The sequence below is a fragment of the Rhincodon typus genome, chromosome 8, assembly GCF_021869965.1.
Source record: "Rhincodon typus isolate 14 chromosome 8, sRhiTyp1.1, whole genome shotgun sequence".
NCBI classification, from domain to species: domain Eukaryota; kingdom Metazoa; phylum Chordata; class Chondrichthyes; order Orectolobiformes; family Rhincodontidae; genus Rhincodon; species Rhincodon typus.
This window is the reverse complement of record NC_063339.1, coordinates 40,798,897-40,824,884: the sequence shown is the minus strand read 5'-3', so window position 1 is coordinate 40,824,884 and position 25,988 is coordinate 40,798,897. Positions and strand designations below refer to the sequence as shown.

The 25,988-nt window shown below is 40.7% G+C and overlaps 1 protein-coding gene and 1 long non-coding RNA gene across 4 annotated transcripts in view; one reads left to right on the top strand and one right to left on the bottom strand.

The window, feature by feature from the left end:
- Positions 1 to 2,630, top strand: part of trim9 (tripartite motif containing 9) — an 81,394-nt gene extending 78,764 nt beyond the window's left edge. Inside the window, exon 8 of the mRNA XM_048600111.1 lies at positions 1,500 to 2,630. Coding sequence (XP_048456068.1) covers positions 1,500 to 1,586 — 87 coding nt within the window. The 3' untranslated portion in view covers positions 1,587 to 2,630. The remainder of the gene's footprint in view (positions 1 to 1,499) is intronic.
- A 7,973-nt stretch (positions 2,631 to 10,603) lies between these two features.
- On the bottom strand, positions 10,604 to 25,915 carry LOC125483726. Of its 3 annotated transcripts, none has more exons than XR_007262671.1 (4): positions 25,783 to 25,915; positions 21,947 to 22,078; positions 21,726 to 21,855; positions 10,604 to 12,620 (listed from the first exon to the last, which is right to left on the bottom strand). It is a non-coding gene; the product is annotated as an uncharacterized LOC125483726 (long non-coding RNA). The 3 variants fall into 3 exon arrangements; XR_007262672.1 differs by lacking the exon at positions 21,726 to 21,855 and having other exon boundaries at positions 10,604 to 11,778; positions 12,028 to 12,620; XR_007262670.1 differs by lacking the exon at positions 21,726 to 21,855.
- Between the last annotated feature and the right edge of the window lie 73 nt (positions 25,916 to 25,988).

Below are 25,988 nucleotides of genomic sequence, written 5' to 3'. Positions count from 1 at the left end.
TTACTCTTTGAATAAAGCATTTAAAAAATTAACATCCTTCTCAAGCACCAGTAGGCAGAAGCAGCCCCAGTTTTATTTGCCTCAAAGGATAGAACGACTAATAATGCAACAATCCCTCAGTACTGCATTGAAGTGTCAGCCTAGACTTTTGGTTCAAGTCCTAGACTAAAGTTCAAATCTAAAACTTATTGACTCAGCAAACTAATGGAATCCAGCCAAGGACAATTATTATGCTGTAATATTTCATAGTTTCCAGTAAGGAGCTATCTCATTGAAGCTTTAGAATATATTGGGCCGTTTCAGTGTAATATGCAGAAGCCCACTTGTTACTTCTATAATCTTTTTATCAAGTTTTTAATTATAGTTTGTCACTCAGCCTTGTCAAAGAAGCTGGAAGCTATGGGAATATTTGCTACGTGACTAATGATTAACTAATCACATTTGCCGACAACGTTGAATCAATAAAACAAGTCAGCTCCTTTGATGGAGGAGGCTGGTGTGGAGCATAAACATGGCCTGGATCAGCTTGGCTGAATGACCTGTTTCTTTGCCACATATTATAAAAATAGGCTGGGACTTGTTTTACTGGAGCATAGGAGGTTGAGGGGTGACCTTACAGTGGTTTATAAAATAGGTAAATAATATAGGTAAGGTGAATAGTCAAGGTCTTTTCCCTAAGGTGGAGGAGTTCAAAACTAGGGGACATATTTTTAGGATGAGAGGAGAAAGATTTAAAAAGGACATGAAGGGCAACTTTTTTTACACAGAGTTTTGTGTGTGGAATGGACTGCCATAGGAACTGGTGGATGCAGGTACTGTTACTACATTTAAAAGACATTTGGATAAGTGTATGAATATGAAAGGTTTGGAGGGATACGGGCCAAACACAGGCAGGTGGAACTAGTTTAGTTTGGGAACATGGCTGGCATGGACTAGTTGGACCAAAGGGTCTGTTTCCATACTGTATAACTCCATGACTCCATATCTGAGAATAGCCCCTACAGAGAGCCAGGTCTAATGATTATTATTGTGAATTTTTTGTGAGTGGGTAATGGGCCTCAGCCAGTTGTCACTTGAGAAATCTGGACCTTTACAAGCTAGGAATTCGATTTGCCAGTAGGCTTATAAATAAAAGTTTGATATGTGCCTTACAATGTAATCATAGTACCTAATGAGAGTCCCTACCTGGACCAAAAGATCCAGGTCAACTCTCACCTCTTCCAGAGGTATATCATAACATGTTCCAATAACTTGATTGGTAATTTTTGTTAAGTTTGAAACCATCACAGTATATAAGCAAATGATGTGTTGAAATGAGTGAACAAATCAATGAGGAATCCAAGTATAGGGAAGTGTTTCTAAGATGTGCAAATTTATTTACTTGTATACTTTTTTTCTAAGTTTGAGTGTCATGGAAGATACACTAAATGTTAATTGTTTCTTAGAAATATCTGAAAAGTAGTTATTTTTCATCAGTTATATTCTCAACCTCTCTATAGGTGACACTCCACACTGGTTTGGAAATTCCTCAAGCTCCTGCTGCTGCCGCTGCTTGTGCTACTGCAAGAGACCCAACAGCATCCTAATCCAGGTCATTCTGCGAAACCTGCTGTAATGTCTTTTGGGATCCAGGTGACAGGAATCCCTGCCTGCTGCTAAGATTCTTAAAAGATTCAACATCACTTGATACAAGCTTGCTAGTTGGTGCTTAATGACTGGAGGAATACCAAAAATAGATGAAGTTTCTACAGTCATGATATCAGAACATTTGTGTTCGCTTTGACGCTTTGTGCTAACTAAAATTGTAAAAGTATCAATGCAGCTTGAAATGTAATTTAATGTCAAGCATATTTTCTGTTTACTGATTTACTTTATCTTATGCTACTAAAATTGCCATGCATACAGATTTAGCTGCTGCAGTAAGAAAAGCTGCAGTGCAGTGTAATTGTAGAAAGTGCTATATTTCTAATCAATTACATTGCTAGGTATTCACAGTTGCTATTAACCTCCAGGATTTATTCTTTCCTGTTGCCTTTGAATCTATATTCAACACCATTCCAAATCAGCTGTTTGAATTACCAAAAGGTAATCTGCACATCTTCACTAAACTGATAGATTCCTGATCAGACATTGAAAGGGAAAGATTGCAATAAGTAATGTACCTGGAATACCCAAGAATTAAGAAATACTTGGTCAGTTACTGTTTAATCTTGATTCAATGACAGCCTAATTGTATAAATATTGCGCACTATGCTGGCTTAAAAAAAGCTAAAGAATAGTGTATATGTGTACAATACATGTCATAGAGTCACTAGCACAGAAGGAGGCTGTTCAGCCCATTAGATCCATGCTGACAAAATCCTAGACTCTGATTATAAATCTAGTGCTTTACAGATACAATTGGAGAAGTTTCGAGGCATTATCAAGACTAGTGAGATCATTGGTTCAGTGTTTGTCTGTATATATGTGGTATCTAGTATCGAACCAAAAATGTGTGTGTGTTTCTTTGGTTGTATGGTGGAATAGTTTTGGAAAGATTTACATTGATGTACACACAGTTCAAATTTTAGCATAGTTTTGGCACATTTCTCATAGAAATTGGGAGCTTGAACAATAGACTACTATTTAGATAGAGACAAAAGTATTTAAGAATTGTTCTAGGATTAAGAAAATATTATTGGAAGCACAACATTCTTTCAAAGAATTTTTGAAAATCTTTGTAGATTTTCTGTTGCTTGACCAATTTGTTAAATTTTTAAATGTTTTCTTCATGTTTCACTTTATTGAAATCTCTATACAGTTTTGACTTGGAGAGTGGGATCAATTTTGTGTAACAAAATAAATACCCATTATAAAGCCTGATACATTACCTGTTGATGAGAAAATGATATGATAGATTATAGAATAAAATTTGCACAATAGAAGGCTTTCTGGCCCATTGGACCTGTGCATAACTCTGCAGATATTTGATTTTCGAATATACATCCAATTACCTTTCGAAAGTTGCTACTATCTATCCCCATTATCTTTTAGGTGATGTATTCTCATTTCCACCAGTATTTTTACCAGTTATCTTAAATCTATGCCATTTGTTTACAGACATTGCAGCTAGTGGAAACATTTTCTCCCCATTGTTTTATGTTAAAAATTTCTCAATATTGAACAGTTACTAAATCTCTCCTTGACCTTAATTGTCGTAAGGAGAATAATCCCAGCATCTCTGGTTTCTCTATGTTATTGAAATCCCTCATCCCTCTCAATCTGATAAAGCTACATATTTGCCATCCCAAAGTCTTAATATCTCTTTTAACTTATGACACCTAGAATTGGATTTATTGGACCAAATTTTCACTGCATCAGAGACCATCTCCACAGCGTTAATGCCAAAATCCTTGAGATTGCTGAGAATCGGAAGCCCTGATCCAGAACTGATAACTTCCTATTTTTGCAGGTATGCCACAGGTCCTGGAAACTGTTGACCAGTTAAATACTCAAGTCTGTCCATTTAAACAAGGTTTTGGTTTCCCTGCTGTCTCAAATCCAGAGTGCACTTACTTGACCTGTTTCAGTGGATTCCCTTTGGATAGCCACAGTACACCTTGGAGAACTCTGTAGAGGTACTTGCATTAACTGAACAGGGAATGTCAGTAACTTTAATCACACTATTATTTTAACCTAATGAATGAAAGATGAGGCTGGGTTGGTCTGCCAAGGCAATTATTTGCTGTCCCTACATTACAGTTGCACCCAGGTGCAAGGAAGATATTCTTCCTTTTAAAGGCCACATTATACTTCAAGCAAGGGAGCATAGACCATGTGTATGACTCATGTCTCACATAGAAGCCAATAAAACAATTAACTATGATTAGTTGGAGTCGAGAGAGAGGACCGAAGATCATGAGGAAAAGGTTACGCCAGCAACCTTCTGAGAACTAGGAGAAGGAGGGCAATCAAGTTCTATCCTGTGGGGAGAGTCTACAGGTGTATAATGTCCTATTTTAATCTGACAGAAAATCTACACTAGAGGAGGCTTGGATAGAGCTGAGAGAGATTGTTGCATATTGCAGCACCAACTGAAACCACAATCCTCTGACCACCATGCCCTGACAGTGGCTGTGAAGCTACAGTCTCAATACAGTTCTGTGCTATAGGCACTTTCCAGAGCATAGCAGATGACCTGGCTCATATTTCCCAATCAGCAGCACAAAGGATATGATGTATGCCCTGTTTGCTCATGTCAGGTAGTATATTAATTTCTTTTTGGATTTGGCCATCCAAAATCAGAGATCCAAGTGTAGTTTTTACCCCAGATGCAGAATTTTATTGATTTGCACTCATGTTGCAATAAAGGCCTTGCAACCACAACAATGTATTTGTTCACATATGCACATGCTTCCATGACTCCTTTATATGAAATAATTCTCAACTCCCCCATAACATTCAGTGACTAATGCAGATCGGGATTAGTTTTCAGGGGACAAAGGTGATTTCCTAAGATCTTGCCTGATGATATCTTTTAGGAACCCACAATCTGATGCAAAGTGCAACTGAACACCAGCAGTTTCACCACAAACAGGAAAGAGTGACTATTGGCATTCTAGAAATGAGACTTGGGTGCCTTGATCACTCAGGAGTAGCTCTCCAATATGCCTCTGCAGTGGTTCACAAGTAACTGTTGTATGCTGCATTCAGCACAACATGGTGGAGCGGAAGATCCAAATAAATGAGGATGAGGCCATGGTCAGACTGCTATCTCTGAAGGGGAAGCGCTTTCATATTTATCCAATGATGAAAAAGGTGAGAAGTCCACTACTGTGCACCAAAAGTGCGGGCAACCATATTTAAAGGTTGGGTTTGTGGAGCCAGGAATTCTGTCTCTGCTCCCAATCTAGAAACGCAAATCAGAGCCAATAATCCAACTGAAACCTAAGCAATAATTTGTAAAGTTAGCATGCACTTACTAGTTTTTGTGCCCTCTACCCCTACCTAGGATATTTTGTGCTTTATCAACTTGTCCTGCGTCTTTCAAGGCTTTGTGCAAATAAACAGCCACGTCTCTGATTCTTATGACCTGTAAATTGTACCATTCTGATTAGATTGTCTCTACTTATTCTTCCACTCAAAATGCAGTATTTGGCACTTAGTCTGCATTAAATTTCCCTTTTTTTTATAAGTTCTTACTGGTATTTTTTGCTTCCTGTCTTTCATTCCTTTTTTGGAAAGCTGAAGCATCAATATTCTAGGCTCAGTTAATGCAATTTAAACTTGAAAATAGGTATGAAGGCATGTTTGTATTTTTGATTTAGAATTACTTAAATTTTCTGCAAGATAATACCTTCTCACGTGTTTTGGATACATGTTTTAAACCAGGACCACAATAAAATGGGAAATCATTAGTCTCTAGGAACGTTCATGTTTTGTATACAATACTAGAATCCTTTAAATCAAACATCTGAAATGCCCTTTTAAATCATAACGCTGCAATCTCTGGCATATTTAACAGTCCCAACAAATAACTTAAATTTTAATTTTCTACGTAAAAATGTTCTTGTAATATGCTATTAATTAGGAGTAAGTAGAATATCTGATTAGTGAAAATTAGTTGCCATCCTTTGACTTTACTGCTTTCTTATTATTTTTGACATAATTTTAAGAGTTGCTCCTGGAAAAACAAATCAAACTTGAAAGCATTTTATAAAAAAAATCAGAATTTTGGACCAAACTGGGAATCCCTTGAGTCAAACATTTTACAATATATTTTTGTGGATAAACATACATTTAGTATTTCTATCAAAAATAGTATTTCCACTGAGATCCGTCTCATTGAACAGACTATAATATGAATAAAGTATATGACACAGAATTTTGGTATGTAAAAATACAAGCAGTAGTTCTTTGGACCTCTTGGTCACACAGTAAACTTTTAGTTGATCATCTACCTCAATTCCAACATTTTACACAATTCCATATTCCTAGATTCACTTTGTACCCAAAAGTCTTTTGATTTCTGCTTTGGATATACTCAATGATTAAGTATCCACAGCTCTCAGAGGTACAGAATTATAAAGATTCACAACTCTTTCAGTGAACAAATTTCTCCAAACTGCAATCCTGAATAGCCACCTCATTATTCCGAAACTGTGACACCCTAATTTGACACAAATCAGAAGAAACATTCTCCCAGCATCTACTCTTTCAAGTCCATTAGCAAAAGAATTAACATTACATTTTAAACATACCACAAATTATATTGTGAGCAAAGAATTACAATTGGATCACAATTGGAAGTTCTTGAATATTTGGCACAACGAAAAGTGAAGATTACACCGAGGCATTAGTTACACTATACCTTGGAATACAATATTTAGTTTGGTTGTGGTGTATTCACAAATAATTCCAAGTGTAAGCCGGTAACCAAAGTTCAAGCTGTACAGTTTGGAGAGAAGTTGGGTTAGGAAAGGATCCCTCATCAAGGAGGATAATTGCTCAATTAGGTAACCCAGAATATCACAGTTCAGACTTGCCAGGCTGAGCACAAGCTTTTACCTCTGCTACTTTTGTTGACTCTGAGTGCCGGTGCTACTAGATCAAATGTCAAACATTGACATCTGAATGAGTTCCCTTCTTCTAATTCAACCTGAGGGAGACAAAGGCCATTATTTTGGTGTGTTACATTGAACTACACTCTTTAGTCATGATTCTTTTACAATTTCTGTCATGCTAGAACTGAACCAGGGCATTTGTACGCTCGACACTGTACGATTTGAACTGATCTTTAACCATCCTTCTATATTCTTATAACCAGTCACCCACACTTCTGCAACATTGGCTCAACTAACTACTCCATTCCTACCTCAGCTTCCTCCCCAAGATAAAATATTTGTGTACCTCCAGCGTTTTAATTCTTCTTGGCTCTTGCACCTTCCAGAAACAATGTCCTTCAAGGCACTTAAAACTACATCAATTCTTCCCCACAATGTCGTCAACCCCATTCTTGCTACTTTGCATTGGCACCATGGTTCCATACAATTTATTTAAAATCCCTTCATTGCCTTATTCTACCTATCTCTAATCTCTTCCATCTTCAATAATCTAATCTTCCAACTCTAATCATCTATACAAACAAAAGCAGAAATAATAGGCATAATGTATTTTCTTTAAAATCTTTTCCTAGATCCATAAAACATAAATGAGTTTTGAGAAAGTTTTAATACCGATCCAAATTCTCCCTAAGTGCACATCAATTTTTTATTATGACTATTTCTAAAGTGCCTTGGGATAATTTATAAAATTAAAAGCACCACTTAAAACACTACTTTCATTCATTGTATAAATCATAATATTTATCTGTATTAGACCTTGAGAAAAAAGAAACAGAAAGTAACAATTTACCACCCTAATGAGAAACTGCCTTTCCTAAATGAAAATACTAAAGTCTACCTGTAGTGTTAATAAGCAACTGAAGTGAGATGTGTGGCAGACAGGTGAGATAGTTGTCTCAACTTTGACATCATCTTAAGTCAACTACCCTGCTTTGCTGAAAGGATGTGGTGGGATTCTCGCACAAGAACATGTTCCTAATTAATACTTTCTATTGCTTGCTAACAGCCCATCTTGCCACAGGTTGCAATCTTACCAAATATGCAACACAAATTGGCTTTCAGGAAAACTCAACAGAGAAATCTGAGTGGTTACCTAGAGTGTTCAACTTGCTACTTGCTCCAAGTGACTTCCACATTGTCCACAATCGAACTGCAGTGCAGAGCACAACCCACGAGCAACAGCCACTTGCACCCTTTTCACCAATGGCACTAGAACCCAACTTTCAGGGAGCCATTGGCACCATCTTGGTATCAATGAAACGCTCTTATATTGCATCCTGCAATCCAAGACTTGTGAAGCAGGGTACACAGTAGCCACAAAGGGAGAGATACCTGGTTGACAGTATGAATTGGTTGCAAACCAGGACTGCTCCCTTTCGCTCTCAGTTCACATTCACCTGGTGCCTGCCAGCATGCCTACAGCATGGAAACCTTAGCCTGTCATGCCTTGTGATGGAAATTGGCACTGTCACAAAACCAGGCAGGTCACCACGCTGTAAGCAGTGCTCAGTTAAGGGCATCTGCTACATCTCGTATGTCAGTGAGCAACATCCAGCTACCATTTGTACCATGTGGCAACAGCATTCACACCAAACTCGAGGCATTTGCAGCAAGCATTGGGACATGTCCGAAAGTTTTTCAGAGAGTGGTCTGCACCCAACTCCTTGGGGGCACCCATTAGTCAGGGAGGCTATGGAATAGTTAGTTAATAGCAGCTTTCCACACCTGTCCCAGCCATCACCACAGACAGGCATCCCACGGGGTCGGTTTTACAGATTGAGTCTCTGCCTTTGAGATTCAGTGAGCGATCATGGTCAGTCCATTTTCTCTGTAAGAGCAATAGTAACTCCATAGCGCCTGAATACCTGCCTCCTGATTTTAATTATTTCTGAACATGTCCATGAAGTCCCTCAACGACAGGACCACAGGATCTCCTCCTGCCATGGGCTGAGCAGGTGATTGACTGCCAGCACTGCTTGAGTGTCAGTGGCCTAGGGTGTTTCTCTCTGTGCAACTGTCGCTGTGAGGTCTTAAGCAGCTTCCAACCCACACTCCTTTCACCTATTAAGCCCACCAATGTTTTAGTGTCGCTGCTGATGGGGGGCTGGGAGGGAGCAGTGGGCAGCCTTGCCAATGTTTCCTCACATCCTGAACAGTATCATACCCCAGCCTCCTCTAGGGGAGATGATGGCCTCTCGGCTAATGTGCTCGACACATTGGTTGCAGCTCTAAAGTAAGAAGGCATGAGGCATCACAGCCATTGGTTAGAGGCAGTGCTCAATGAAGCACATTGACCACCTGGCGAATGTCTATATTTTAGTACTGCTACTATTTCAGATGCACTGTGGGTACTTAAAGATCACACAGCCATAAGGGATGCATGTCTTATGATGGATTTTCAGTGAGTAGCGAGTTCTTCTGGGAATGGGGCGTGGTAAGATGGGACAGAGATATAATTTGATACTCTCCATTGGGTCAGCAATTAAAGTGGCGAGTTTGATAAGGTACAGCAAGAAAACTCACCCAGCCTTATGGCAAGTCTTTTTCTATCAAATGCAACATGACTTGCACTTGTCAAAACAAAGTATAATTCTGCCCAACATTTCGAAGGCAGCAGAAATAAGCCACAAATTCTCATTTTTCCAACTAATCTTTAGCTTTTGTGAGGGTCCACACAAATGTGACTAATCTACAAGCCTGGCTCATTGTGAATTACGGTCTGTCATCAGACTGCTCATGGTATGAATAAGTGCTATAATAAGGATCGACTGTAAAAATTATGACTGTTTGATGAGAAACTCAGACGGACCTAGTTTCTGAAGCAGCATTTTTTGATGTTAATATTGTATGGCATATTATACAAGGTTGGCCACTAACAGCAATGCAGCAGAAGTGTACCCTATCTGCTACAGCATAAAGTTTACAATGTTGTTTTCAGACTTTAAATTTAATCAAATTCTTATTGTCATTGAGTAGACATCTGATAATGAAAAGACATTATATTTCTGACTGCCATTGCATCCTCCCGTAAAGTGTCTTACACTCTGTTGTGCTTATGACAATGCCTTTTTCAAATATTCTAATCTCAGGGTTCAGATGATACCAAGCTTCATTCATGCTCATTCTCCTAGTTAGTTACAAGCCTGGACTTCCTTTATAATTTTGTACGAACAATAGTGGCTGATTTGCATTACATCTTCTTTTAAAAGAAATAATCAACTCATCTGCTCAGAAAATTCCAAATCCTCACCAATAGTGTTCGTGAGTGAGTCTTTAAAGGTGCAATTAAACTTGTTGGTAATTCAAACAACCAGGCATCAATTTAAAAGGACAATGCAACACTGTGTTTAACCTTCAGAACCTTAACTTTGATTATAATCAGTCTTGTATCAAAGTGTTGATGACATATGCATGCTGCATGTTACAATTTTAAGTAGTTAATTTTTATCTGTCTTGAAAGACTTTCTAAACAAAATGGTGATGAGTTTAGTTGCTAAAATCCTTCATGTGCCAATCTTGAGCTATTTGTAGGAGGGCAAGAATTTAAAATAAATACATGAGGTCATAGCATCAATTCATTAAAAACTGTGGTAATTAAAAGAAACTGACTATGTGAAACTTTAGTGTTTGATATAATTTTGAATGTTATATTTGTTCATCTTTGATACATTGCCAAATTCTGGAATTTTGACCTAATTTATTTGCTCAGTACATTTATGCTGGTTCATTTAAGATCATCACTAAAGTTCACTGATACTGTTGCTGAGCAACATCAGTCTGTAGTTCAGCAGTTTGAAGTGGCTGGACCACAAATTTCTCACTTATCGTAGTGATGATATTGGTGGCCAATATAGTGCTCATCAAGTTTGTTAGATTTGTAGTATATTGTAATATGGAGCCCATGACCATACAGCAAGCTGATTATGTTGCTTACTGTTGTAGATAATGATGAAATTGCTAATGTTTGCTGTTCAAATAAACTTTTATAAGTTCTTGTGCCATTCCATTTAAATTGCAAAGCTGCATTTCGGATGTAAGGTACATAATGTTTTTAAAAAGTCATATTTTTGTACATTTAAAGAGTCTTTTCCTTTCCAAAAGTTAGTTGGAGTAAAATTGAACAAACATCAATAATTCACAGAGTTAATTCATCGGCATGATCCTACAGAGGTCTGAACAATGTAGACTATAGCAAGATGCTTGACAGAACTGGGTGACAAAGTGCAGCGAGGGCCATTTGAACTTTGGGACCAACTTGTGCTGATTTTTTGCTTTTCACAACAGCGAGATGAGATTCTTACTAGGCAGTAGAAATTTGCCAATTGAAAGTGATTATTGCTTTACAATAGCTCAATTCACCTCATTAATTTTCAGCCTCCTATCCTACCAAACTCATCAAATAAGCTCAACATTGGAAAATCCTGACAAGGAAACCAGAGTGTGTACCTGTCAGATTCAACTCACCGCTGGTTCCGAATAACCTCCATGTTGGACACAGAGCACCAGTGTCTGAGGACGTATTCCATGGGCATTTGCCACACACAATCCAGGAGCACAGGCACTGGCATCTGATGTGACAGACTCTGAGAGCACTAAATTTACATTTCCAATCCGCTTACAGGATGTTCAATGATGCACCTTGAGCTGCACTGGCAACTATCATTGTAATGCCACAGCAAGGTCACTTTGTGCTCAGAGATACACTCAGCTCATAGACTGGAGTGGGCTATCTTAGCACTTACCCATTCTGGGCCTATATGGATTCTGAAGACATCCTTGCCTTGCATTGCATTGCTTTTATTTGTACATCAATCCCTCAGCCACAGATACCAGGCTCATGTTACTGTTGCCTCGCTGTGCCATTTAGCACAGACACAAAGCTAGGAAACTTGTCACCGTTGTCAATCAGCCTCAGTTAAATCAAGGGAATAGATTTCACTCAGGAATTTGGTGGTGGGAAAAGAATGTTCACTTGTGTGAGAGCACTTCTGGATATAAGAAACAAAAATAGACTTTGCTGAGGGTGTTCCACAAAGTAAGTCAAAGGCAGCTTCCAATATCAGTCCAGGCCCTGCTTCGGGTAGTCAGAATCAGGATCCTTTTCTCGTAAATGGTGAGGAGTTGAATGACAGGAAGCACACCACCCATCTTGGCTCTTTCTACCGTGTTGTGGCTGCTATCATGGATTGAGAGAGAGGCAGGTATTACAAGAGATGAAAGTGGGTGGCACAGCCACAACTATTAATGCAGGTGGAAAGGTGTCTTGGGCAAATGAGTAGGCAGGATCAGTGGTGTCAGGGCTTAGGGTGAGTGAGAAGGGAAGATCTTTGCAGACAACAGTGAGCATGGTGAAGCATGAGCCTTGGTGGGAGGTGCGTGCAGCAACAGAGCTAGAGTGAATATGAGGGAAGGTGGTGGAACTTACATTAGCAGACTGGAGAACGACATTGACCTTGTTCCTATTGTGCTTGGCATTTCTCCAGATGCCTGAGAGTGCTTTAACCTGGGTCTCAACCTCCAACTAGGCTGGCATGGTCTAGTATCACGGCTTTCACTGCTCGTCCGGGGGAAGAGGAAGTCCTGTTTGTGTATTGTTCCATCCAGTAGGACCTTCTGAATCCTGCCCACAAAGCAGAGTGCTGATTTTTTTCCTGTCTTTCATTTCTGAAACAAATGTCAATAACCGTGCAGCTCCAGACTGACAGTGCTTGTCCAGGTGTACAACAGTTTTTTTAAAGATGGTGCAGCCATATGGGATGCCAGAATTCTGAGATATCTGCTGACTGGCAAGTTGATCTTGGACCAGTGCATGGTAAGATGGGGAGGAAATCAGACTTGAGAGATGCCATGGGGTGCTAAGTTATTAATGAGATGAGTCTGGCAAGATACAATGAGTGAACTTGCTGGTTTCACAGCAACAAACCCCCGGAAAACTCGACACAACTCGGTCTTATCCAAAAAAATGTAAGATTGAAGCCAACATGTCTACTTTGTGTATAATGGATTACCCTTATGAACCTGGGGGAAAGAGAAGAGAAAAAGAACAACAAGAAAGGTTAGAAAATGGAACTCCAGTGAATACAAGCTATCTACTTTAACCAAATATATGTCTACTGTAAATTCTACAACCTGTGACCACAATCAGAACATGTTAAGATATAATAGTACAGCTTGTTGTTTGTACTAATTCATTTTAAATTACTTGTGTTTGTATTGATCAGCAAAGTTTACCCTTCCTTAGACTGTGATGTATGGGCAGTTTGAACTTAGAACATAGAACAGTACAGCACAGTACAGGCCCTTCAGCCCACGATGTTGTGCTGACCTATTATCCTACTCTAAGATCAAACTAACCTGCAAACCCATCATCCATGTACCTATCCAAGAGTCACTTAAATGTCCCTAATGTAAACCCTTCATTTTACTATCATCCATGTGCCTATCCAAGGGTCGCTTAAATGTCCCTAATGTATCTGACTCTATTACCACCACTGGCAGTGCATTCCACGCACCCACCACTCTCTGTGTAAAGAACCTACCTCTGATATCTCCCCTATACCTTCCTCCAATCACCTTAAAATTATGCCCCCTCGTGATAGTCATTTCCACCCTGGGAAAAAAATCTCTGGCTATCCACTCTATCTATGCCGTTCATCATCTTGTACTCCTCTATCAAGTCACCACTCATCCTTCTTCGCTCTAATGAGAAAAGCCCTTAGCTCCCTCAACCTGTCCACATAAGACCTGCAATAGCCCTCCGCACTATCCACAACTCCACCAACCTTCGTGTCATTGGCAAACTTACTAACCCACCCTTCCACTTCCTTATCCAAGTCATTTATAAAGATCACAAAGAGCAGAGGTCCCAAAACAGACCCCTGTGGAACACCACTGGTCACTGAGCTCCAGGCTAAATACTTTCCATCTACTACCACCCTTTGTCTTCTATTGGACAGTCAAATTTCCCTGAATCCCATGCCTCCTCACTTTTTGAATGAGCCTACCATGAGGAACGTTATCAAATGTCTTGCTAAAATCCATATACAACACATCCACTGCTCTACCTTCATCAATGTGCTTTGTCACATCCTCAAAGAATTCAATAAGGCTTGTGAGGCATGACTAGCCCCTCACAAGGCCATTCTGACTATTTCTAATCAAACTATATTTTTCCAAATAATCATAAATACTATCTCTCAGAATCCTCTCCAATAATTTGCCCACCACAGAAGTAAGACTGACTGGTCTGTAATTCCAGGATTATCCCTATTCCCTTTCTTGAACAAGGGAATAACATTTGCCACCCTCCAGTCATCTGGTACAACACCAGTGGACGGTGAGGATGCAAAGATCATCACCAAAGGCGCAGCAATCTCTTCCCTCACATCCCATCGTAACCTTGGGTATATCCTGTCTGGCCCAGGGGACTTATCTATCCTCATGTTTTTCAAAATTTCTAGCACATCCGTCTTCCGAACATCAACCCGTTCGAGCAATCAGCCTGTCCTCACAAACGACAAGGTCCCTCTCACTGGTGAATACTGAAGTGAAGTATTAATTAAGGACCTCCCCTACCTCCTCCAACTCCAGGCACAAGTTCCCTCCGCTATCCCTGATCAGCCCTACCCTCACACTGACCATCATCATTTTATTTCATTTAAGTACAGAATGCCTTGGGGTTATCCTTAATCCTACCCACCAAGGCTTTTTCATGCCCCCGTCTACCTCTCCTAAGTCCATTCTTTAGTTCCCTCCTTGTAACCCTCTAGAGCCCTGTCCAATCCTTGCTTCCTCAACCTTAAGTAAGCTTCCTTCTTCCTCTTGACTAGATGTTTCACATATCTTGTCATCCAAGGTTCCTTCACCTTACCATCCCTTCCTTGCCTCAGTGGGACAAACCTATCCAGTACTCATAGCAAGTGCTCCCTAAACAACCTCCACATTTCTGTTGTGCATTTCCCTGAGAACATCCCTTCCCAATTTATACTCCGCTGTTCCTGCCTAATAGCATTGTAATTACCCCTCTCCCAATTAAATACTTTCCCATACTGTCTGCTCCTATCCCTCTCCATGTCTATAGTAAAGTTCAGGGAGTTGTGATCACTGTCACCGAAATGCTCTCCCATCGTGAGATCTGACACCTGGCCTGGTTCGTTGCCAAGCACCAAATCCAATACGGCCTCCCCTCTAGTCGACCTATCTACATATTGAATCAGAAATCCTTCATGGACACACCTGACAAAATCTGTTCCATCCAAACTATTTGCACTTAGGAGGTTCCAGTCAATATTAGGGAAGTTGAAGTCACCCATGACAACAACCCTATTACTTCTGCACCTTTCCAAAATGTGCCTCCCAATCTGTTCCTCAGTGTCTCTGTTGCTACTGGGGGGTCTATAGAAAACTCCCAATAAAGTGACTGCTCCTTTCCTGTTTCTGACTTCCATCCATATTGACTCAGTAGACAAACCCTCTTCGACGAACTCTCTTTCTGCAGCTGTGATACCATCCCTGATTAGCAATGCCACTTCCCCACCTCTTTTAACCCCCTCTCTACTTCTTTTGAAACATCTAAACCCCGGAACATCCATCAACCATTCCTGCCCCTGTGATATCCAAGTCTCCGTAATGGCCACAACATCGTAGCTCCAAGTACTGATCCATGCTGTAAGTTCATCACCCTTATTCCTGACACTTCTTGCGTTAAAATAGACACACTTCAACCGTCAGACTGACTGCAACTTTGCCCTATCAACTGTCTATCCTTCCTTACAGACATGCTGTATCTGCCTGTACACCAGCTACCCCATCCTCTGATCCATAGCTTCAGTTCCCATCCCCCCGCCAAATAGCTTAAACCCTCCCGAAGAACTCTAGCAAACCTCCCACCCAGGATATTGGTGCCCCTCCAGTTCAGGTGCAACTGTTCCTTCTTGTACAGGTCCCACCTTCCCCAGAAGGTATCCCAATGGTCCACATATCTAAAGCTCCCCCTCCTACACCAACTCTGTAGCCATGTGTTCAGCTGCACTCGCTCTGTATTCCTAGCCTCTATTCCTAATCCAGAGATTACTACTTTGCTCATCCTGCCTTTTAGCTTCCAACCTAACTCCCTTTATTCACTTTTCAGGTCCTCATCCCTTTTCCTAGTTATGTCATTGGTACCGATGTGTACCACGACTTCTGGCTGCTCACCCTCCCCCTTAACAATCCTGTTGACTTGATCCGAGACATCCTTGACCCCGGCACCAGGGAGGCAACATACCATCTGGGAGTCTTGTTCGCGACCACAAAATCTCCTGTCTGTTCCCTAACTAGTGAATCTCCTATCACTATCGCTCTCCTATTCTCCCCCATTCCTTCTGAGCCACAGAGCCAGGCTCAGTGCCAGAGACCTGGTCGCTATGGCTTTCCCCTGGTAGGTTGTCCCCCCCAACAGTATCCAAAGTGGTATACTTATTATTGAGGGGAAAGGCCACAGGGGATCCCTGCACTGTCTGCCTATTCCCTTTCCATCTCCTGATGGTCACCCAGCTACCTTTATCTGTAACTTGGGTGTGACTATCTTCCTATAACTCCTATCACCTCCTCAGCCTCCCGGAGTTCATCCAGCTTCAGCTCCAGTTTCCTAACGCGGTCTGTGAGGAGCTGGAGTTGGGTGCACTTCTGGCAGGTGAAGTCAGCAGGGACACTAGTGGTGACCCTTACCTCTCAAATCCTACAAGAGGAGCATGCAACTTCCCTAGCTTCCATCCCCTCTGCTCTAGACTGCCAAGAAATAAAGATAAAGGAAAAAAAGCTCACCTTACCGACCCTCCACACAGTTTGCATTATGTTTGCATTCAGATAGAGTTATACAACATGGAAACTGATCCTTTGGTCTGACCAGTCCATGCCCATCATGTTCCCAAACTAAACTAGTCCCACCTGCCTGTGCCTTGGTCCATATTCCTCCAAACTTTTGTCATTTGTGAACTTATCTAAATTTCTTTTAAACATTGTAACTGTACCTACATCCATCACTTTCCCTGGCAATTAATTCCACACATGAACCACTCTCTGTGTAAAAATGTTGCCCCTCATGTCCTTTTTAAATCTTTCACCTCTCACCTTAAAAAAATGCCCTCTAGTTTTGAAATCTCCCACCTTAGGGAAAAGACCCTTCTCATTCACCTTATCTATTCCCCTCATGATGTTATAAACCTCAATAAGGTCACCCCTCAACCTTCTATGTTCCAGTGAAAGTCCCAGCCTTTCTAGGTTATTTTTATATCTGAAACCCTCCATTCTCAGCAACATCCTGCTCCAGAAGAGGCCTTGACCAATGACCTGTACAACCTCAACATGACGTCCCAACTACTATACTCAAATGTTTGAGCAATGAAGGCAAGCGTGCTAACTCTTTCTTACCACCCTGTCTACCTGTGACCAAGATTTCAAAAAATTATGTACCTGAACCCATATGTCTCTCTGATCTACAACATCAGCAGGGCCCTACCACTAATTGTATAAGTACTGTCCTTGTTTGTATTACCAAAATGCAACACCTCACATTTATCTAAATTAAAGTACATCTGCCACTCCTTAGCCCACTGACCCAATTGATCAAGATCTCTGTTTAATCTTAGATAACCATCTTCACTGTCACCAAATTCACCAATTTTTGTGTCATCTGTAAACTTACTAACCATGCCTCCTATATTCTCATCCAAATCATTTATATAAATGACAAACAAAACAGGACCCTGAACCAATCCCTGCGGAACACCACTGGACACAGGCCTCCAGTCCGAAAATCAACCCTCCACCATCACCAGCCTCTGTCTCCTACCATCAAGCCAATTTTGTATCCAGTTGGCAACCTTATCCTGAACCCCATGTGATCTGACTTTGTTAATTAGTCTACCATGTGGAATCTTGCCAAAGGCTTTACTAATGTCCAAGTAAACAATGTCAACTGCTCATCAATCTCTTCAGTTACTTCATTAAAAAAACACTCAATCAAGTTTGTCAGAGATGATTTTCCTCACAAACCACCATGCTGATTATCCCTAATCAATGCTTCCCTCTCCAAATGCATGTAAATCCTATCTTTCAGAATTACCAACAACTTACCGATGTCAGACTCATAGGTCTACAAGTTTCCAGCTTGCTCCGGGCCCCACAATTTCCTCCCCAACTTCCCACAATGTCCTAGCATACACTTGATAAGATCCTGAAGATTTATCAACTTTGTTTTCTAAGACCTCCAGCACTTCCCTATTCTATAATGTGAACTGTTTTCAAAACATCAATTTTTACTTTCCTGAGTCCTCTAGCTTCCATTTCTTTCTCAATAGTAAAAACTGATGTGAAATATTCATTTACTATCTCTCCCATCTCCTCAGGTTCAACTTAAAGACAATCTTATTGATCTTTAAGAGATCCTACACTCTCTCTAGTTGCTCTCTTGCTGTTAATGCATTTGTTAAATCTTTTTGGATTATCTTAAAACTTATCTGCCAAGGTTATCTCATATCTCCTCTTTGCCTTCTTGATTTCCTTCTTAAGAATGCCCCTATACTCTTTATACTCTTCAAGAGATTCAGTTGATCCCAGTTGTCTATATTTAATATATGATTCTTTTTTATTCTTAACTGGAACTTCAATATCTTTATTCTTCCATTCTTGTACATGCATAGCTTTGTGTATTATGGTAACTCTATATATTGGTGGTTGGGGGTTTGAGACTATTCCTGGACCTTGAGTTTAGATTAAGCGGGAAGGGGAAAATTAGTGTCTTATTGTGTGAGTTATGTGTGAACAGATATCCATGGAAGTATTTAGGTGAGAAAGTGCAATCTCCTTGTTGGTCTATTATGGGCCAAGATGCCACTGATTTTTAACTCTACTGTGATCATTCATATACTGAAACAGGTAAGACTTGGGTCACCGAAAAATATATCCCAATCGGAGGCTATAACTAACATGATTTGTTTCTTGGTGCATCACTTCAAGTCAGATCATCTGGTATGGTGGTAGTAATTATGGGGATTTAATAGGGGGAGCTGTTGCAATAATCGGACTAGGTGAAATGAATGACTAACTGCACTTCTTTCAACAGCTAGGAAATTGTAGAAAGAGAGTATGGCAGTTCATCGAGAGGAAAAATGACATGATGATGTCTACTATGGTTGTGGTCCTGGGGTGAAAACAATAAGTGACAAAAATAATGGTACATTTCAATTTGCAACAGCTGGAAAATTTGGGATTATTAATATACAGTAACTTCAGTTTCCTTGGTAATCCTGACACTCTAGCTGATCTACAACATGTACAATGGACCAGGTTGCAAGTCGTCTTTTTTGCAATCAACACAAAATAAGTATTGAGCAATATATCAACTGTACTATGCTGCCAGAAGGGCAGTGGAAAGGAAAGTTCACTTGATGTATCATTAGTTTTCTTAGAGGGACTTAGATGGTATCAGAGATGATCAGTTTAAATCAAATTCAGGATCTCTGCTAACAATGGCATCTTGGCAACATTCTGGATAGCTTACAGTATCTGTGAAACAAACAACAGTTGATGCCTTTGAGAAGCATCAAGATACACACAAGATAGCCACAAATACTTTCATTTACCTGGAAGCAAAATTCAATTTTCTCATAAAAACCAAAAGAACTGCAGATGCTATAAATCAGGAACAAAAACAAAGTTGCTGGAAAAGCTCAGCAGTCTGGCAGCATCTGTGGAGGAGAAAACAGAGTTAACGTTTCGGGTCCGGTGACCCTTCCTCAGAACTCAGGAGTTTTCTCATAAGTCCCCACAAGCAGCCAGGGTTGTGAAGGTGATCTGATTGTGGGGGTGTTGATTAACAAAGAAAATACTAACCATAACACAAGCTGTATAGTTCCTTAGCTAAAGATCTTTGAAACACTCAGGGACATTTTATTACATTGCAACATAAATACAAGTTATTGTGCATTTTTTTAAAAATCCAAATAAAATGCAAATGAGCCACAGTTTAACACTATATCAAAAATTATAGCACATATAATCAGCCCTTTAATTGTGGTGGTTGTAGCATTAGAAAGCTGAATTCTTCCTGCTGGAGGAAAGGGTATTAAATTATTTGGCAATAAACAGGGTTGACAATTGCAGATTGTTTTCTTTTCATCAACTCCTTAGAAACAGATGGCCAAAGGATTATCCTTTCTAATCATCTACATTTCATTTGGGATGAACAACTTTCTTCTCCATCTTCAATATAGGGTTAATAGGTATGTCCCTTTGGGTGAGTTTTCTTGTGTAAGGTGAAGCGCAGGTTTTTGGTGCTTATCTTGAGCATAGCAGTTCCATAACTAAGTCTGTCTCTTGAGAAGCTAAATTCTTGACCTTTGGTTGGGTGTAGCATAAAAGTCCTGAGACTTGGATCAGCAAACTGTACTTAAATTAGCTATAACAGATTGTTGTCACAAAAGGGCTAGTTAATCACTTGTTGATCATGGTGAATTTCAAAACCATTTGGAGAAAGTGAACAATTCAAGGGCAGATGTTAACTGAGGACACAGTGATGTTTGTTGTTACTTAGTAGCAGCATTCTACCCTAACTCAGAAGATTGTATTCAAGTTCCACTTCAGACTCTTAAGCCCAAAATCTGCGCTAACACTGCAACTTAGCGTTGAGGGGAATGTTCTTTCGAATAACAGCAAATTGAGATTGTCAAAGACACTACATATGTACAAGTTTTATGGGTTTTTGTTGTGTAGTACTAATGTTCAAGTGATATGATAAAGGTAACAGTAACAGTTTAAATCCAGAATGAATGTGTTTCGAAGAAAATAAAGTTTAGTGAGCAAAGAGCATGGTGAATTATCAAGCCTATTCCATATGAAGTTCATGAGATATTTTCTCAAACCTTCAGAGCAAGTGTGAATTGGACCTGGACCTCTGGCCCAAACGTAGGGGCACTAGCCCTTCATCACTACAGCGCATGCTGTTGGGCAGTTCATGCATGATTATTATGTCTGATACAATACGTTCTCTTACTTTGCTCAATAATCTAATCCTAAATAGGGAAATAAATTAAAAATAAAGTTTATTTTTAGGGTAGTTGAAATATTACTTGAGGTAGTATGACACCACAATATTAAAAGTACCATCAGTCATTTCTCACTGAAAGTTGCCACCCAGGTTGATAGCGTTGTTAAGAAGGCGTACGGTGTGTTAGGTTTTATTGGTAGAGGGATCGAGTTTCGGAGCCATGAGGTGATGTTGCAGCTGTACAAAACTCTGGTGCGGCCGCACTTGGAGTATTGCGTACAGTTCTGGTCACCGCATTATAGGAAGGATGTGGAAGCATTGGAAAGGGTGCAGAGGAGATTTACCAGGATGTTGCCTGGTATGGAGGGAAGGCCTTATGAGGAAAGGCTGAGGGACTTGAGGCTGTTTTCGTTAGAGAGAAGAAGGTTAAGAGGTGACTTAATAGAGACATACAAGATGATCAGAGGATTAGATAGGGTGGACAGTGGGAGCCTTTTTCCTCGGATGGTGATGGCTAGCACGAGGGAACGTAGCTTTAAATTGAGGGGTGATAGATATAGGACAGATGTCAGAGGTAGGTTCTTTACTCAGAGAGTAGTAAGGGTGTGGAATGCCCTGCCTGCAAAAGTAGTAGACTCGCCAAATTTAAGGGCATTTAAATGGTCATTGGATAAACATATGGACGACAATGGAATAGTTTAGGTTAGATGGGCTTCAGATTGGTTTCACAGGTCGGTGCAACATCGAGGGACGAAGGGCCTGTACTGCGCTGTAATGTTCTATGTTCTACAGTGAAACAGCACAGCATAGTGGTTCTGTAATGTGCTGCACTTTATATTAAAGTAGAATATAATTTCTCCATTGTAACTTACTATATGATGATTCTGATTTCAGTGATATAAGGCTGAGGAGACTCTGAACAAAGACTGCAGGCTGAATTTTGCCAGCAATCGGCTAGTGTCAATTTTGGCAACTTTCATGATGGGTTTCTTTCCGTGCCGCCTAGCAGGTTTAGTCATGCTTCTTACCAATGCATCACACCCCTAAGGCATCCCACTTTTTGGGTTGTCCCACTCACTTTAGGCAGAAATACTTACCACTGCTGGGACATCCCAGGATCCCTGGCTTCACACCATCTTTAAAGCCTGGTTGTGCACCTAGTCAAGCGCTGTCCCTCCAAAGCTGCCCTTCACATGTAGGTAGTAGGAGGGTAATCAAAAACGAATGCTTCTCAGGAAACATAGTTAAAACATTATTGCACAGATACGTTCACATTTAGACATTTATTACTATTTAAGAACTGAGCAATACAGCTTACCCGAACTTAGCCTCATTCTATCTTAGAATCCCGTGAAAAGGAGTGCTACTACTTCCCCAGTGTCCAATATCTTCTTATTGTTCAGTGTAGGACCATAACATACAGGAAAGCCTTCAAGTGATTCAAATCATTCTGTTTTATTCAGCAACAGCAAAAGCAAAGAAAGAAAAGACATAAGCTCAGGGAACAAACTGAAGCTTTTGACCAACAACAATTTTATTGTCAGTGAGTGATCACTGCACCCAGTTCATATTTACTGGAACCAGCTCCATCATAAGTTCAGAAGCGGGAAGTTTGCTGATGACTACACAATGTTCGGAGCTCCTCAGATACTGATGTAGTCCATGCCCAAATGCAACATGATCGAGATAATGATAACACAGTGTGGAGCTGGATGAACACATCCAGGCTTGGGCTGACAAACGGCATATAACATTTGTGTGCCAGTCAAGTACCAGGCAATGACCATCTCCAGCCAAAAAGAATCTGATCATCACCCCTTGACTTTCAAAAGCATCGCCATCACTGATACCCCCTATATCAATATCCTAGTATTTGCCAATGACTAGAAACTGAACTGGACTGGTCATATAAGTCTTCAGCATATATGCTACCCAGCATCACATTTTCCATTTCAGGACCTGCAGCCTGCAAGTCTCAATATCGAGTTTGATAATTTTAGAGCCTGAACCCCTCCTTCCATGTTCTTTACCCATCTCCACACCTCTGGTCATCATCACATGGGCTGTTTTTGTCACAGTCAACCCATTTTCACCCATTACAAGTCCCTATTACCAGCTTTTCTTTTTCCCCGGCTCACCATTATCCATCACTTTGTCTGCCTAATTGCTATTCTTTCTTTCTGGGCTCCATCTCCACCTATCATTTACTCCTTCCCCCTCAGCCCCTGTCTTCAGCATATATGCCACCATTATGAAGAAGGGTCACGAGACCTGAAACATTGATTTTGCTTTCTTTCCACAGGTGATGCCAGACCTGCTAAGATTCTTCAGCAATTTCTGTTTTGATTTAGTCGCATACGTACTGTGGCTACAAGCACAGGTCAGAGGCTAGGAATCTTGCAACGTGTTTCTCAACTTCTGACTCCCAAATCCTGTCTGCCATCTAGAGGCTTAAGTCAGAAATGTGATGGAATATTCCCCACTTGCCTGGATGAGTGCAGCTACAATAATACTCACAAATCTTGACATTATTCAGGACAAAGCAATCTGCTTGATTGACACCACAGCCACAAACATTCACTCCCTCCACCACCCACTCAGTAGCAACAGTGTGAGCTACCAAAAAGATGCATTGGAAACATTCATCAAGGCTCCTTACACAACACTTTGTAAACCTGTGACCACTACCATCTAGAAGGACAAGGGCAGCAGATACATGGAAATACTACCACCTGCAAGTTCCACTCTAAGGCCAGCAAGGGGAAGCAGTCCCAGAGTGGAGACCCGCACCAGGAAGCAGTCCTGGAGCAGAAGCCAACATGGGGAATTGTGTCCCAGAGAGGGGAAGCGAGTCCTAGAGAAATTTTACCCTGAAGCAGCTGAGAGCCGATGCGGAGCGGACTCGGGGCTTGGAGTGGAGTGGGGATGGTTGTTGGACTGGGGTCTGGTGCAGGCGGTCAGACCACACGTGGAAGCCCCTGCGCTGAGCTACTGCAATGTAATGTTTAATTGAAATGTGTTTATCTGACTGTAATGTTTATCCTTTTAACTATGTCTTATTTCCAAATCATACTATGAATCACTGTAAAGTAATGCAACTACTTATCTTTTTTGTTCCTCTTTTTGTGTCTAAGATTTGTACCTAGGTACTTTGTACCTAAGATGGCACCATAAGAGGTGGCACTATAGACTTTTCACTGTACTCCTGTACTTCTTTACTTGAGAACACATGACAATAAAGGATATTCTAATTCTAATTCTAAAATATCACTCACCATCCTGACTTGGAAATATATTGCCATTCCTTCACTGTTGCCTGTCAAATGCCTGGAACTCCTTCCCTAATGATATTGTGGGACTACCTACAGCACATAGACTGCAGTGATTCAAGAACAGAGCTCAGACTACCTTCTCAAGGGCAATTACGGATGTGCAAAAAGTGCTGACCTAGCCTTTTATGCTCACATGGAATCATAGAGGCGTACAGCACGGAAACAGACCCCTCTGGTCCAATTTGTCTATGCCGACCAGATAACCAAAATTAATTTAGTCCCATTTGACAGCATTTGGCCTATATCCCTCTAAACCCTTCCAGATGAGCCTTTTAAATGTTGTAATGTTACCGGCCTCCACCATTTCCTCTGGCAGCTCATTTCATACATGCACCACTTTGTTGCTCCTTAGGTCTCTTTTATTCCTTTCCCCTTTCACCTTAAACCTATGCCTATTAATTTTGGACATCCTTACCATGGGAAAAAGACCTTGGCTATTCGCCCTATCCATTGCCCCTCATGATATTATAAACCTCTATAAGGATACCCCTCAGCCTCTGACGCTCCAGGGAAAATCGCACCAGGCTATTCAGCCTCTCCCTATAGCTCAAACCCTCCAACCCCAGCAACATCCTTGTGAATCTTTCTGCAGTTTAACATCTTTCCTATTGCAGGGAGACCAGAATTCAATGCAGTATCCCAAGAGTGGCCTAACCAATGTCCTGTGCAGCTGCAACACAACATCCTAACTCCTATACTCAATGCACTGACCAATTAAGGCAAGTGTATCAAATACCTTCTTCAGTACCCTATCTACCTAGGACCACAGCTGCAAGCTGCCTACCGTGAAGTGTATAAGTCCTGCCCTGATTTGCCTTACCAAAATGCAACACCTCACATTTACCAAAATTAAATTCCTTCTGCCATTCCTCAACCAATCAGCACACCTGATCAAGATCCCATTGTATTCTAAGATAGCCTTCTTTACTGTCCACTACACCACCAATTTTTGTGTCATCTGAAAACTTAGTAACCATTCTTCCTATATTCACAATCAAATCATTTATATAAATGATGAAAAGCAGTAGACCCAGCACCAGTCCTTGCAACACACTGCTGGTCACAGGCCTCCAGTCCAAAAAACAACCCTCCACCACCACCCTCTGTCTCCTACCTTCAAGCCAATTTTGTATCCAAATGGCTAGTTCCCTCTGGATTCCATGTGATTTAACCTTGCTAACTGATCTACAATGCTGAACCTTGTTGAACACCTTGCTGAAGTCCATATAGACAACATCCACCGCTCTGCCTTCATCAATCTTCTTTATAACTTCAAAAAACTCAGTCAAGTTAGTGAGATATGATATACATGCACAAAGCCATGTTGACTATTCCTAATCAGTCCTTGTCTTTCCAAATGCATGCAAATCTTGTCCCTCAAAATCCCCTCCAGCAACTTGCCAATCACTGACTTCAGGCTCACCGTTCTACTCTTCCCTGGCTTTTCCTTACCACCTTTCTTAAATAATGGCACCACATTAGCCACCCTCTAGTCTTCCAGCATCTCACCCATGGCTATACAATTGTCTCAGCTCGGGACCCAGCAATCACTTCCCAAGCTTCCCACAAAGTTCTGGGATGCGTCCGATCAGGTCCTGGGGATTTATTCACCTTTATGCGTTTTAAGACGTCCAGCCAGTAATCCTCTGTACTATGAATATTTTTCAAGCCATCCTGTGAATGATTTTCTTTAAATGAACAGTTTGATATAATTTGAAAATGGCATGACAAACCACGTTCAGGCTGTCTTGAGTAATGTTTCAGTCAAAAGTCTAAAAGTAAATAATTAAACCATGGAGAGAATGCAGGGAAGATCACAAACCTGATCTCGAACGTCAAAGAAAAAGAATATCAAAAAAGTTTGGAAAAGTAGGCGAAACTGATTTCTTTTTCTTCTTCAAAATGAGCTACATAGGCAGAGGAGCTCAAACAGGAGAGGAATTGTAGAAAGAACTAGCAACTGGAGCTGTGGTGATTGGGTGAAGTCAGAATGCGCTTTGAGTTGATTGGGTGTAGCATAAAGGGGTG